At 42.1% G+C, this 15584-nt stretch overlaps 1 protein-coding gene across 2 annotated transcripts in view; it reads left to right on the forward strand.

Annotated features, from left to right (window-relative positions):
- Nucleotides 1–15241, forward strand: part of plcg1 (phospholipase C, gamma 1) — a 34068-nt gene extending 18827 nt beyond the window's left edge. The window contains exons 17-33 of one of the 2 annotated variants that reach the window (XM_010793837.1): nt 1324–1511; nt 2397–2597; nt 2836–2955; nt 3403–3583; nt 3760–3837; nt 3935–4038; nt 4630–4723; nt 4832–4901; nt 6562–6725; nt 7031–7127; nt 7240–7464; nt 7903–8051; nt 8543–8657; nt 10709–10870; nt 10961–11049; nt 11800–12068; nt 12164–15241. In XM_010793837.1, the coding sequence (XP_010792139.1) occupies nt 1324–1511; nt 2397–2597; nt 2836–2955; nt 3403–3583; nt 3760–3837; nt 3935–4038; nt 4630–4723; nt 4832–4901; nt 6562–6725; nt 7031–7127; nt 7240–7464; nt 7903–8051; nt 8543–8657; nt 10709–10870; nt 10961–11049; nt 11800–12068; nt 12164–12206 (2349 nt within the window). In that variant the 3' untranslated portion in view covers nt 12207–15241. The remainder of the gene's footprint in view (nt 1–1323; nt 1512–2396; nt 2598–2835; nt 2956–3402; nt 3584–3759; nt 3838–3934; nt 4039–4629; nt 4724–4831; nt 4902–6561; nt 6726–7030; nt 7128–7239; nt 7465–7902; nt 8052–8542; nt 8658–10708; nt 10871–10960; nt 11050–11799; nt 12069–12163) is intronic. The other variant, XM_010793836.1, reaches the window with a different exon arrangement.
- The last annotated feature ends 343 nt before the right edge of the window (nt 15242–15584 follow it).

Raw genomic sequence — 15584 nt, forward strand, 5'->3', positions numbered from 1 at the left:
TTTTTGCCCCACTGTATATGATTGACTCAATAATATAATACATGACTTTGAGAGTAGGCAATCTAGGCATATTAACACAATTAATTAAACATACTTATCACGGCGACGGTGTACTGAGATTATTATTATTATTTTTTTTTTTTCATTATTTTTTTTTTTTTCATTATTTTTTTTTTGCTAGGGGGCCCCTAGTGGCTGCGGGGCCCTAAGTGGCCGCTTAGGTCGCTTAATGGGTCGGGCCGGCTCTGCCGGTGAATATTGCGTGTGGACGGAAGCTTTTTTGCGATTGCGTTAATCCTATGCGTTTTGCCGTGTGCTTCCTCGCCGGGGCCTAAGGTTTGCCCGAATGCCAACCAGTTTTTCCACTCACATTTTTGAGCCTGTTGCGAAACTTTGTGTGATCTCAATAGCCATGCAGTAAAGCAGTGTGCTCATGGCATGGATATTCAAGTGTCACTTTGAATGGCATCGTGTTTGTTTTAGTCAAAGATTATTGCTAACAATATACTTTCCCCCAACTATATTTAGTTCCCTTATGACAGAAGCCAACCTTTTCAATTTTCGAAAATTCCCAGTTTATTCCCATAAATTCCCGTTCATTCCCGTGGAAAGTTTCCATCTTTGAAAATTCCTGGAATTTTGCAACCCTAGTGGTTACCAACAGGATTTGCAACAGGACCTGTGGACAGACATTGCACTTAATTTACATGATGTTATAGGAGTGCTTTATTTAAAGAGGATGAGGACAGCTTGAATAAATATATATTTTAAAAACCTGTACCAGGATCAGCAAGGAGGCCATTTTAGGCTGGTGCAGCTAAATAAGGCGGACACATGCAGTTCAAATTAATTCCTACTGTGGTGGAAAGAGACAAAGTAGATTTACTCAAGCATTGTACCTCAGTACTTTTTTGACATATTTGTGCTTGACTTGAGTATTTCAATTTCATGCTATTTTATACTTCTACTCCACTACATTTTCTACATTTATTTAACACTCGCAGTTAAAAATGACTTTGTTCATATAAAAACACAGGATGTGCTGATATGGTATAATGCAGCACTGTACTACTAATCTACACAGTATCCAAGTATGTCCATTTGGTCCACATTGACAAACTACAATACGAAAATACTCTTGCATGTATAAAAACAGTTTAATATAATAACCATAATAAGAAAATACTGTGAAAATACCCATTCTGCGTAACGTATTAAAGTAAGTTAAGTATTAAGTTATGTATTTTTAGACCGTAGTATTTGTCATTTTACCAACACTGAGCTCACATCAGTTGACCAACTTCTTCCTCTCTAATCCGCCAGCCGTCCAACGGTATGGACCAGCATGTGACGGAGAAGTGGTTCCACGGGAAGCTGGGCGCCGGGCGGGACGGGCGGCAGATCGCCGAGAGGTTACTGTCCGAGTACTGCCTGGAGACCGGAGCGCCCGATGGCTCCTTCCTGGTCCGAGAGAGCGAGACCTTCGTGGGAGACTACACACTGTCTTTCTGGTACGTCAACCATGATACTACCATCAGACTTATTTGTTAAGTCTTCTATGTGTTTGTTTCAGAGTTGAAAGATATTTATTTGACATTAATAAACTGAATTGAAAATATAAATTAATCACATAGATAGGAAATGGTCATTGAATGCTGTTTACTGTACTATAATGGGATATTTCTGCAAGTGTCTTAAACTACTAGACAAATGGTTTATATTTTGTTGAGCTTCATTCGCTACATTATTTCACGTTTCCAACAATTTGCAAACAAACCAAAGCAACAGCATGTCTCATTTGGTCGCCTATAATGGTGTCGTAGTCCCTTTGCGAATGTTGTGAGGCCCCTAGTGGTGGGAAATTACACATTTGTGGGTTTTACTGTAGAATTATATTTATTTGAACCATTTTTGATATTTACAAAGAGAATTTCATTTGTATTTGTCATCGACAACACAAGATTATATCAAAGTAACATTTATTTTTCATGATCATTTCATTAATTGGATTATTGCCAGTTGCCATTGTTGCTCTTATCTTTGGCTTCTGTATATGTTAGTGGGAAACTCTCTGGTGTGTTATGTGGGGTTGAGCACTGCAGTGCAAATAACAGTGACACAGTGGCAGATCAATCAGTGCCACTCCGTCATTGATTGAATGGGGTTGTGATCATTCACCTTCTCTCTGCTGTTATGCAAAGCGGAGTTAACGTCAAAGCTAATCAATCGGCATGTATGTGATTCACCACAATGTACGGGAACAATGCTCACACGCAGAGGGCATTATGTTCAAGGTTAACAAAGCGGTTGTTTTTCATTAACTTGTCTGTCATAACTGTTACTTATAAAAGAATCACAATTTTCAATTTTTTTCGTTTTACCAATCTTTGCACCAGGCGTTCGGGGCGGGTTCAGCACTGTCGTATCCACTCTCGTCAGGAGGCAGGCAGCCCCAAATTCTACCTGACTGACAACCTGGTGTTCGACACGCTCTTCGCCCTCATCAACCACTACCAGCAGGTGGCGCTGCGCTGCAACGAGTTTGAGATGAAGCTGACAGAGCCGGTGCCTCAGACCAATGCTCACGAGAGCAAAGAGTGAGTCTCATCAAGAAACAAATATTCTCTACAAGGCTACAACAATGCCTGACAGCTGTTACTGCTATATCCGCATTATTATTTGACTTATTCATTTGTATGTTTTAAATCATGTTATTTGTATTGCCTCTTTTACTTGGAGTTGATTCACATTGTAGACTGGTAGCTGTGAACGTACACGAGGTGTGAAGTGAAACATCTGTAACCATTTGCCGCCTGTCTGTGTTTTGTTGTCCAGATGGTACCATGCCAACCTCTCCAGGAGCCACGCAGAAAACATGCTCATGAGGGTCCCACGTGACGGGGCTTTCCTTGTGAGGAAGAGGGCGGAGGCTAACTCGTTTGCCATTTCCTTCAGGTAACTTTTAATATCCTATTCCTTTGAAAGGTGTGACAATTCCTCTGTTCAATACAAGGTTGACTGAAGAGAAAGGCAATATGTTTTATTAATATAGCGCCTTTCTAAACAATGTTATAAAGTGCTTCTCATCAAGAGCAAGAAAGAAAATAGCAAATAAATATAAATCACACAGAGATAAAACTTTTTTCAGAAAGAGATTTTAAAGCCGTTATTAATGAAGCAACCTCTGAGAAGGTTAGAAATGATAATAAAATGATCTTGTTTTTTCAAACTTCTGATAATCCTGGCAGCAGCATTTTGAAGGAGATGTATGGAAGCCTGGGTAATACATGTGTGAAGACCATTGCAGTAATCAACAAGAGCCAAAATAAATCCTAGAACATCATTTATTCACATTTAAGTTTCGAAGCCAGATCACAGACATAATGTCTGTTTCCTTCACAGGGCCGAGGGAAAGATAAAGCACTGCAGGGTGCAGCAGGAGGGTCAGACCGTGGTGCTGGGCACCTCAGAGTTCGACAGCCTGGTAGATCTCATCAGCTACTATGAGAAGCACCCTCTGTACCGCAAAATGAAACTGCGCTATCCCATCAATGAGGACACACTGGAGAAGATAGGCACTGCTGTGAGTACCGCCACACAATCAGAGGCTCACTGGTTAGAAATGCACATAATGTTGTCTGTGTAAAGTAATATACAATCTTAAAAACAACAAATGTCTCTCTGTAGTTTGCCCTCTGTTGTAAAACCTCCTGCAGCCTAGTGAGAGGGCTTATTGAAACATAATCTGTCGTCCAATAGGAGCCGGACTACGGGTCACTGTACGAGGGCAGAAATCCAGGCTTTTACGTGGAGGCCAACCAAATGCCAACATTTAAGGTGAGTGTTCAGTCTGGAGGAGTTTGTGTTGAGAACATCTGCAACTGGATATCCATATGGAAAGATGTGTGTCTCAACCGTATGCCTTGTCTTTCAGTGCACAGTGAGAGCCATGTACGAGTATAAAGCCCAGAGAGACGACGAGCTCTCCTTCATTAAGAACGCTGTTATCTCTAATGTAGACAAACAGGAAGGAGGATGGTGAGTGACTCTTAATTATCCATTAAGATCAATTATATTTGTGCAGGTAGAGACAGCGAAGCGTTCTGAAGGGGGGAATTATACAGGGTAGGACTAAAGGATAGGATAAAGAAAATCCACCATTTTAATATCAACCCAATAGAGTGGTGCAGGAATCCTAAAACCCAGAAATGATTCATCATTTGACCACGTCCGCTCTTAGTCATAAAGATTGTTTGTGGTTAGATTCCTGAAATAAGATTTGTGGCTAACACAAGCTTCAGAGTTTTTTCACATTTAGTTCTACGACGTATTTTCTACAGTAATTAACCCACTCGTAAATGTCCAGAAGTGACTAAATAAACGACTAAACGTCATCATGCGCTGGTGATGCAGGCCATGATGTATTTTGTTTATAGCTTTTTATTCTGGCAACAGATTTACACCAAAAAAATCCCAATGCGGTGTTCATATGTGGAGCTGATCAGAACTTGTTAAGTATCTTACATGTATTTTTGCCACAGAGCTTAGAAAAACACCTCATCACTGCACCACTAATTTTAGGTATACTTTGTTTCAACTATCATCTCCTCCCATTGTTTTTCCTCTCAGGTGGAAGGGTGACTATGGAGGGAAGAAGCAGCTGTGGTTTCCTGCTAATTATGTGGAGGAGATCAGTCCGTCAGCAGTGGAGCCCGATAGAACTGTGAGGAACAAACCCAGTATATTTCAAGTGGAATCGGTGCACCTGCAACCGTCCACAGAACGTTTGGGTCGTCTTCTTTCCTAATCCTCATTCTCTCCATCAATGCAGGAGATGACAGAAAACAGCCCCCTTGGAGACCTGCTGAGAGGAAGTGTGGACGTGTCTTCCTGTCAGATCGGTGAGTCGCTTCTCCGCTTCCTGTTTGACTCTGTCACCATGGCGCAGGGTCATCCCCCTTTTTTGGCTTCTAATTCATGCACAGCATTTCTGCCCTCTTTATTTTACAAGTGCAAAGTCACCGCTCTATCGTCGTTTGTGTCCATTATCAACCTCTTCTATTATTCATTCTGCACTATTTGGTTTTATTTCTATCCTTGCTTTTCTCTCAGCTCTGTATCTGGTATTTTATTGACATCCTACTGTTTAGTCAATACACACCCATTAGTGTTGGCACATGCTGTCATGCGTTGTTGTAGCCTCTTCTAACCACACTTAATACCTGAGCCCGGCGCTCTGCTTTGGCTCTTTGGCTCCATCTAGTGGTGGTCCGGGGAAATACTGAACAACATCCTCTCGTACACTTTGTTCCTTCACATGACCACTGGCACAGTCACAGCAGTTGAAGCCATTGTGGAGAAAGTGATGACGGTGAACCTTGTAGCAGAGCTGCTGTTTATCTTGCACACCACTCGCTGATGTGCTCAGAATCAGAATACTTGTTTAGTCCCACAGAGGGGACATTTACATTGTTACAGCAGAAAAGAGCCAAAGACAGCTTAATGTTACCTAAGAAGCATGCATACAAAAACATTAAAGATAATAAAAAGGACACAATTTACAAAATACACATCCTGTAACAGTTCTGAGATATAGCAACCAGGTATATATTAACGGCATATATATGTATTGCACATAGTTGGTATTTAACAACAAGGGGTGTTATAGTCTGTGTTGTTGTGTGTGTGGGGGGGCTCTACCAGGGGCCTTGGTTATACAGTCGGACCTCTGCAGGAAGGAAGGACCTGCGGTATCTCTACGTGAGACACCGCGGTTGCTCAAAGTTTATATTATTTAAACTTTGAAGGCACAATGAGAATGATGTTCCAACAAAACTATATATGGACTCATACAAAAATAATCCCTTTGACCCATCCATTATGACCCACCAGAAGTGATAGGCGGTGTCTGTATCTGCAGAGGCAGATTTGTATATTTTCTTAAGTATGTATCCAAAGTCATGGGGGACATGGCATGGACACAACACATTATTTAATATATTGCTTTAACATATAGAGAGGTGAAATGCCAGTTGGAGAAATCTTTGTTTTTAAATGATAGTGTATCTGGGGTTGGCTTTCCCCCACTGGAGTACCATACGCCTTGCTGAGCCAGGGGGGAGGGGCCCACTTTGAGTGTTATGTTTACAAACTGCAAATAAAAAATGCAAGTACCTATTATGCTTGACCTTGTTTGCCTCCAACCTTTTTAAAAGCAAGTCCAATTCAGATTGCAAAAGACTAAGATGTTTAAACACAAAAAAGCCTCAGTGTTTTTTATGAAGACCAATGCAACAGTAGTTTAAACTGATTCTGTAAAAACAATTATAACCTGCAGACAAAAGCATTTTCTCTTTATCTGCCATTGCTCCTTTTCACTTACATATTTGTTATTTGTTAGTATTTTATAAAATGTTATAACATTTTCATAGATGCAAGCAAATTAAAATGATTTTGATATTCCTGATGGTAACACGGTCTGGTCTGAGCTCAAATAGGAAAGGGAACCTGTGTTTGTCCTCCTCATAGCAAGTTTTCAACTTGTCTTTCTTACATTTCTAGTTGTGCGTACTGATGGGAAGGGCAGCCGGCCTCATGTCTTCTCCCTGGTGCCGAGCACCTCCATGCGGAGCGGCCCGGTGCTGGACGTCGCTGCCAGCACCCAGGAGGAACTCAAGGAATGGGTGTTCAAGATCCGTGAAGTCACGATGACATCAGAGGCCAAGGTAAATAGATATATATATCTACCACATGGCTGACAGAGAATGCGGGTCAGGACTCATACCACGCTCACGCCGGTCAGGACTTGTGTTTGCCTCACTGAGCAGTGAGCTCATATGGTGTTTGTCGGGAATGCCATTCTTCAAAATCGCACCGTTACACATTTCACACCTGGAAGCTTTCTTGTTTTACCTGAGCAGTATTTGTTGAGGGAGGAAAAAAGCTTTAGGCAGTGTTCGCGTCAGTGATTTGAAATGACATGCGATACTGTTGGAACAGCTGTATTTAAAGTATGTGTCCCTCTGCACAGCTGGAGGAGGGGAAGATGATGGAGAGGAGGAAGAAGATTGCACTGGAATTATCCGACCTGGTCATCTACTGTAGGCCTGTGCCATTTGACGAAGACAGTAAGGATAATGCACACTTTTGGACTGTTAACATAACACATACAAATACTAATAATACTTAATACTGAATAGTACCAATTCAGTATTAAATTCTGTCCTCTGCCTCCTGTAGAGATTGGCACAGAGCGGGCCTGTTTCCGGGACATGTCATCCTTCCCCGAGACCAAGGCAGAGAAGTACGTCAACAAGATCAAGGGGAAGAAGTTCCTGCAGTACAATCGACTGCAGCTGTCCAGGATCTACCCCAGAGGACAGAGACTAGACTCCTCCAACTACGACCCTCTGCCCATGTGGCTCTGTGGGTCCCAGCTGGTAGCACTCAACTTCCAGACAGCAGGTAGAAACCGTCCCGTAGGAGCAGATGAAATTCTGGATGTGCGATAATGGGTATCGGCAAATAACGGCTTTAAAATCAAATCTCAGCATCAGCCAAATCCTATTTCAATATTGCCTCAGGGACAGCATCATCAAAACCTGTTAAAATAGCACGACATTTGGTATCACAATAAAGATGTTTAACATATAGATGGCAGCAGTTTTCTTAGTTTGCCCAGGGATGTGTATATTTTGAAATGTGTTGTATTTTTGCCTGCATCAGCCATCACTATAATAGTAATATGTTAAATCAACTACAGGGGAGAATTGTTGTTCTCTGAAATTAAGTGGAAAAAGGTATGTGCTATCAGGTAGCAAATCCTTATATATAAGAATATGTTTTTTTTCTTAATCGTTATACATTTGTTTGATTTACCTTTCCTCTTCCCTCCCTGTGCAGACAAGCCCATGCAGATGAACCAGGCTCTCTTCATGCTGAACGGAAAGAGCGGCTACGTCCTGGAGCCGCCCATCATGAGGGACGACAACTTTGATCCCTTCGACAGGCATACGCTACGAGGCGTCGAACAAATCACCCTCGAGATAGAGGTAGAGCAAAGACAGATTTGGAATGAGTTCGAGTGATGCCCTTGTGCAGTTGTTTTCAAACTGCGAGGCGCTCCTCTCCAGCGGGAGAGTATAAGAGACACTGCATGAGGTGAAATGGACGGGTGCATGCGCGTGTGTTTATAAAAATAGCGCTAGGTGGTTGTTGTTGGCCGGCCACTGATTTGAGTCGTTAATTACCAAGGTCAAGTCCTGCAGCAGCAGCAGCAGCAGCAGCTGTGACACACAACTCCAAATAAGGTCCTTTTTAAAAAGCCCTGCTCACACTCCTCTTGATAAGAACTCGGTTACATCTGAATATACAGATATGACACACATATTTTTAGATTCAGCGTGACACTTCACAAGGATTTCAAGAGCAGTTGTCTGATTTGTGTGTGTGATGGTTTGCCAACAGTGTCAGACTGCCATAGGGGATGTGTTTGTATTCATGCTCTGAAACAAGTGTAAAGATCTGTTTTCCTCTTCTGAAGGTTTTGGGCGCCCGGCACTTGCCCAAACACGGACGCGGCATAGTTTGTCCTTTGATCGAGATCGAGGTGTGCGGGGCGGATTACGACAGTGCCAAGCAAAAAACTGACTCAGAAGGTGAGCGTTACTCTTGACTTTTTACGATGGGTTTGTCTGACAGTAATGAAGTGATACTCTGCCGAAACTGAAGGAAGGAGTAGTTACTGTTTACTGGATACATTACCCTCGTGCAATTTCCTGCTCCAAGAAAAACAGGAAGTTGTACAAACAACTTAGCCATGTGTGGGAATACAAAGAGAACACATCAGACACAGTTCAAACAGCTGTAATCAGGATTTAGACGGATAAGTAACATTGTTAAAACACGTTTTTACAAATGTGTTTCTTCGCTTTGTGTTATTGATGTTCTTAGCCACTTACTGTACTCTTGTTAGAAGAAAGGATGCTAAAGACAAGTATTTACACCAAATTCAAATGTAACTATACAAATAACCTTAAACCTTTTAACAATGATAACATAAGTTTTATATAGCTTACATTCTAAATAATGAGTATGCTTTTATTCTCTGCTGTTTGCTGTTCATTAATGGTTGTCTATCTGCAGTGTGGTTCTTCCAGCAGAAGACACAATTAGCCAATGCAAAAAAAGCTCCCTGAAGGAATGAGTCCTAAAATCCTTAAATCAGTGTTTTTGAACTTGCAGCTCCTTTATCTTGAAGTAGATGTTTTTAATTGAATAGGTTTAGAGTCAGATGTCTAAAAATAAGGTCTGTGGTTAACACAAGTTTAAGAGATTTTCAACTTTTGTTTACGACATGTCAGTAAATTCCCCACCACACAAAAAGACTTGCTGTCATCGGGAACATTAGACGTCAACACAACAAACACTATTCTGCCTTTAGCTTGTTGGTGGGACATCAGCTCATGGGACAGTGGAGCGGGTGTGCTTGTTGGGCCTGCATTTACGCTTTAAAATTCATAAAAAGTGTTTTTCATTAGTGAAGAACATCTTGCTGAAAAAACATGTCATTTTCATGCTTATTTTGTGTAATATAAAAAAGTCTGATGGCTTTTTCTTAAACGAATCAGGAATCAATATGTCATCCCTGCAACACTCCATAGCCCCTGTTTCTTTCAGTGTCATTTAGTGTAATTATACTGAATTTTGACACATGGATGCAATTGTCTAGACATTTTATGTTTTAAGTTATTGCTGAATGTTGTTTTTTCACTGCTGTTACTGGAAGAAAGAGTTGTTATACTGTTACGGCCCGTCCACACAGCAGCGTTAAAAAAGTCGTGAAAATCTTGGAGGTGGGCGTTTCTGAAAGCTTGGGGATTTTTTGCGAGCAACGCGACGAACAACCAATCACATGAATATCCCGCCCCCGACATACAAAGCAAAAAACCCCGGTTCTTCTCCACTCAGAATATGTGCAGAAAGGAGTATGACATTGTGTGCATTAATGTGGTGCATATAGTCTATGATGTGGCAGAGGTAAAGTGTCAGCGGGAAGGGCTATGATGAACATTTATGAGATTAATGTCGATGGTGCTATTTTATGCTACATTCCATGCTGGCTAAAGATACTGTCTATGCCTGCTAGCAATGTTTAAACGAAGTAAACTGGATATAAAATCCCCAAACAGTCGAAAACCTACCAGTTTCACCCACTGTCTCTGCCACCTCCCTCCATGCCTGGTTCCTCCGGTTTGTATCCCGGTAAGTTATTAGCGACTGGTCATAAAGAACCGGGTGATTTGCTACCGCAATAACTAATTTCTCCTCCATTTTCAGGAATATAGAAAATGACCTGCGTAGTCTCTCCCAGCTTGCACGCGGTTTGATTGGCTAGCGCTTGTACTGTCAGATTTGCATAAACGGGATTTGATTGGCTGACGCTTCCACCTCAGCTTCAAAAGTTGAACATTGCTCAACTTTTGAATCCTGGAAATCCTGGAAATCTTCGCTTTGCTTCCCCACAATGCAGTTCGGCGAAAAGCGAAGTCACCCCCATTCAAAGTCAATGGGCAGAAGCGTTGGAAGATTTTTAACGCTGCTGTGTGGACGGGCCGTTACTGTTATTGTTACAATTGAGACACCAGTGATGATACATATTTTTACATTTCTCAAACTTCTCTGTCCATCTTCTTCTTGTCCTCTCCAGCTGATAACGGGCTGAACCCCACGTGGCCCCGAAAGCCATTCGAGTTCACGATATGCAACGCTGCCTTTGCCTTCCTGCGCTTTGTGGTTTATGAGATTGACATGTTCAATGACCAAAACTTCCTGGCTCAGGCCACATTCCCCATTCACAGCCTCAAGACAGGTACACACAGATTTCATGTGCTCTCAGAAATTACCCTTATATCCGGTTGGGAATCATTGCTGTAAGATACGTGTCTTTCTGCAACACCAGGTTACCGGTCAGTCCCTCTGAAGAACAGCTACAATGAGGATCTGGAGCTGGCTTCCCTGTTGGTCCACATGGACATCATCAGTGGCCGGGTGAGTGACTGTTCTTTACCAAATCCTGCTCAGTGACGCTTCCGCCCACAACAAACCCTACAGGCACCGAAAACATAAGCAAAGCTAGCTGACACATTTCACATTGTTGTGGTCCTCTCCAGTGTTACTTTCGTTATTGGAAACTATGACTAGAAGAAGAGAGGAGGAGGAAGCAGCACCAACGTCTTTAAACTCCAACTTTGACTACATCAACATGCAATATGTTGACGTAAAAAGGCAATCTAGGATGTAGTTTAAAATATGAATAAACTACCAAATTCTCTCTATTTTTTATGACAAATAAGAGGAGATAAAAAGTTATTACACATTTTGATAAAGCACTAAGAGTTAAAGATTCTGGTGAAGAAAATAGACCCATCATTTGTTCATACTGTCTAAGTTTAAGACGGTCAATTTGAAGTTGGATGTTAGATAACATTTTGTTTTTAGACCAGTGTTGATCTCTGTCAACAAGTCTAATATACAAATTAAACACATTCGATAATATGTCAATTTTAGTAGGTTTCAGAGGTGCTGATAAGATGATTTGGTTACTTTCGGACAGAGCTAAGTAGGCCGTTTCCCTATTTTCTCAAAATATATAATATATCTAACTGTTCCTTCAAAATGAGCCTGTATGTTAGTTCTATTGGATACAGTCCCAAGTGTACAGATAACCACAGTCCCATGAACACTGTAGAGGTATGTGGAGTTGACATTTTGTTTCGTCTCCCCTCCTGTTTCTCTCAGGATGAAAACGGGGAGGTTCTGAGCCCGTTCATCGCAGTGGGGGCTGCGTCAGTGACGGCATCCTCCCCATCTGGGCGGGAACGTTCGGGGGAGTCCGTGTCCTCGACGTCCTCCAACGTGTCCCCTGTGCCCCAGTCCCCGGCCCCGGCCCAGGCCCAGGCCTACAGGGAGGGCTCCTTTGAGTCCCGCTACCAGTCCCCTCTGGAGGACTTCAGGGTGTCCCAGGAGGCCCTGTTGGACCACATGGACCCCCAGAACAGACAAACAAGGTACATATGAGGTGATCTAGGTTTTTAAGCCTGTGCGGTGAGTTTTGTATCGGTGGAAGATTCCAGACATCCTCCTGTCTTTGTTTTTACCTCAGGATGCTGCGGAGGACCAGAGTGGGCGGAGAGAACCGTGTCTGAGTCCAAGCCAATCAGGACACATTTCTGTTGCACCCCCCCCACCCGTCTATCCCTTCCCCCNCCCGTACCCAGTCGCCTCTCCCCGTACTGATGATGTCACTGACTGCTGTGAACACTGTTTCCATGGAAACGCCCACCACCGCTTTGGCCTACATTTCAGGCAGCTCTCTCACCCTCCATTCTCCAAACCAACTCCTCTCTCTCTCTCTCTCCCCCTCTCTCCCACCGCCCAGCCCTCTCACCACTCGCCTGATGGGAAGGAGGGACTCGGACACAAGAGTAGAGGGAGGACCGCTGAGAGGAAGCTGACCGTTGGGACAGGAAGAAGAAATTGACATTCATGGGAGAACAAAAACAGGCTGGAGTAGAGTCCCGCTCTGGGCTGGTTGCGAGAGGACGGGCTGCCCTCTCTTGGTTTTAGGTGTGCCCAACATCTGCCTAGTTTGGAGGCTAAGAGGAGGGAAATAGAGAGTTATAAAAGGTATCAGTTTGAAACTGTTCCCCAGTTAAGTTTCTTCGCTCTTCTCTCTATTAGTCGTATATGAATATATGTATTTATTCCTGCTGTGCTGTTGGCTGGAGAACAGCAGCAGCTGACCTGCTCTCAAAGAGCTTCTTTCTCCATGTTTTTAATTATTCTAATTATTTAAGCCTTTAAAACATTCATAATGTGACTTTTTCATTTTTTAAATGTATATGTGTAAAACACGAGGGCTCTCTACGGCTATTTTAATGTCTCTCTGCTTCATAGAGGAAATTACCGCCTCCAGTCAAACTCACACCATAACCCTGGGGGAATATCTCACCCTTTTTCTTTTTTTTAAGGCATCAGGAAGAAGTCATAGCCTGTTTGTGTTGGAAGAAGTGAGAGCGTATTATCTGCACACACAAACACACATGCATACATTTTATTTCTAATTTACATTCCAAGTATCTGCACATCATTCCATATTCCTGCTTCGCAGGCGCCTTTACAAGCCATTCTGACACACTCCTGAGTTCCTCCAATCATGTTATCATCACACTGTGTGATGAAGCCGGACCAGGGATACATGTTGTCCTACGATAGGTTGAAGTCCAATTGATATTTTAGTTTATAATGATCAGGGTAGTGTCTGAATGGTTACCCTTGATTAGCGAAAACTTAGTGAACACTCCCGCAGGACTAATCCTTACCTAAATACAACAAAATGTTCCTCCTTACGATTTTTAGCCTGCATTCTCTTCCAAAATGTAAATGGGCCTTATTAAGTGCTGCACAGTCATCTTGTGTGTCAGATGATTGTTCATTGGCTGCAAGGTTACGGCTAAAATAACAATACTGATAACTGATTTTTGATCCTTTTTAAAACAGTTGAGGAACACAGTTCTAACCTCTCATTTGACATAATTTTCAAAAATGTACCATACTGTAAATACAGTCAGGCTATTAACATTGCAGCCTTTTGATTATGTGATTTATGATTGAAATATTTCAGAAATGTGGATATTTTTAATGACATTTCAGACGTAATAGAATTTATGGCCGCTTTTTATTCTGTATTTGTTGAGCATAACTATTCCCATACATAACACAGCTCTTTGACTACAGTGAATGAACTGTTTCACATTTTGAGTTTAAGTTTAAACAGATGTCTCTAAGTAGAGGTTTCGAGGTCCAAATGTGTTTTACTGAAACCGGCTTATTCGTTTTTATTTGTCAGCATTTGTGAGGTAGGAGTTCCATGTGTTTGAAAGGAAATGAAGTGTTGTTGAACAAGTGGGAGCGTTTGCATTGCCGTTGTAAAGAAAACATCCCATACACACCATGAGAACGTTTTGATGCAGCACAAAAACATAAGGGACCTTTTGTGTTTGTGCTGCCACGGTGTTTTAGTCCTGGGGGAGTTCTGTCGCAGCACAAAGCTGCTTCCCAGAAAGGATTTTTGAGGATTTTTAAAGTCGCACTGCTACAATAAACATTAAATTGCAACTGCCCCTGAATTTATCTGTGATGAAATGTGCAAAATTCAACGTGTAAGCAACTGGATAACAGCTCACAAATGAATGTCAAATGCTACGTGTTGCAATTCATTCCCAACTTTAAATTCCCTTTCTAGCTTCGACTCATAACTGTTTGTCTAACTTGCTAATTCAGACTTCTCCTGAGCAAAATGTTGGCGTGTTTTAAAAGTGCAGGGGTTTTTCCATGTCCTTCGTTTGTGGAGTGAGAGCCTCTTTGGGTGGAGCAGAGTGTAAGCTTCAGATTTAGCAGTAGCTGTGTTTCTGTGGCTGGCGGAAGACGCGTATATAACCAACAATGTTATCTTTCCAGGTTCGTATCAGAAACAGTGTTTCCTCTGCTTTTATGTGATGACTATATGATGTAAACTCAGTATTCTCAGTCAGTGTTTGACCACTGAGACACACCTAAGCCATAGGGTATGATTTATGCTAAGGTAAAAGCAGGGACAGGAGTAAATACTTTAGTCTCAACTACATTCTTTTAGCATCTTGTGTTTGCAGCCTCATATTGATTCCAAGGCTACCCCATATTACAGTTGGTTTTTTCTTTCCATTGTCTTTATGGAGAGCTTTCCCTCCAATGCTGCATTGCTCTTATTGCCGTCTGCTCATGTCTGTGTGCCTCTGTCTGTGTGCACATCATCACAGCCACATCATTCACCTCGTGCACAGCCACGCTACGCCCACGCAGCCGCTCTCATTTATTCTCTCTGGGTCGGCCTCCTGGCTGTCAGCAGTGAGCGAGCGACTGCTGCTCAGTTATGGCGGGACATCGTGAACTCCAATCAACCTGTAAAATGGTCTAGATCAACCAGACTAACTAAAAGCATCTCTGTGGGTGTGCAGGGCCCATTAGCCTAACTTGTTTTCACTTTTTCTTTGCTCCAATTGTGTTTTGTTACCGACTGTCTCATGTACTATCGCCTTTCTGTAATGTGCCTAAACTATGGAGAGGAAAAGTATTCATTTTAATTTTGCCTTTCATATGAAACATAAAATCCTGAAAAGTAAATAAAATACTTACTACTTTATGCCGTTGTCGCATTTTTTTTTTCTACAGTTAAATGTTCACTAATTGCATCACTGAGAATTAGTTTCATCAACCTCAGATACTGCACCACGGGAAGAGTTCTGGAAGTGTGTAAACCGCTGCCTGAGATTAGAAGAAACGATCATTTTGACGTTCGATAATTACGTTTTGTTGTGAATGGTCCTTGATATTTTCTTGTGGGTTTACACTGCTGTTTGGACAAATCAAGCCGTTTTAAAGTTGTCACCTTGAGATTTTGGAAGGTGTAACTATTTGTTGTTCTAGTTGGGCAATTTGTGCTATAATTAACAGCCAATGATGGGTGAAGGAGATGGGGAGGTCAA

The sequence above is a fragment of the Notothenia coriiceps genome, unplaced genomic scaffold (genome assembly GCF_000735185.1).
Source record: "Notothenia coriiceps isolate Sejong01 unplaced genomic scaffold, NC01 NC01_scaffold00037244, whole genome shotgun sequence".
NCBI lineage: Eukaryota > Metazoa > Chordata > Actinopteri > Perciformes > Nototheniidae > Notothenia > Notothenia coriiceps.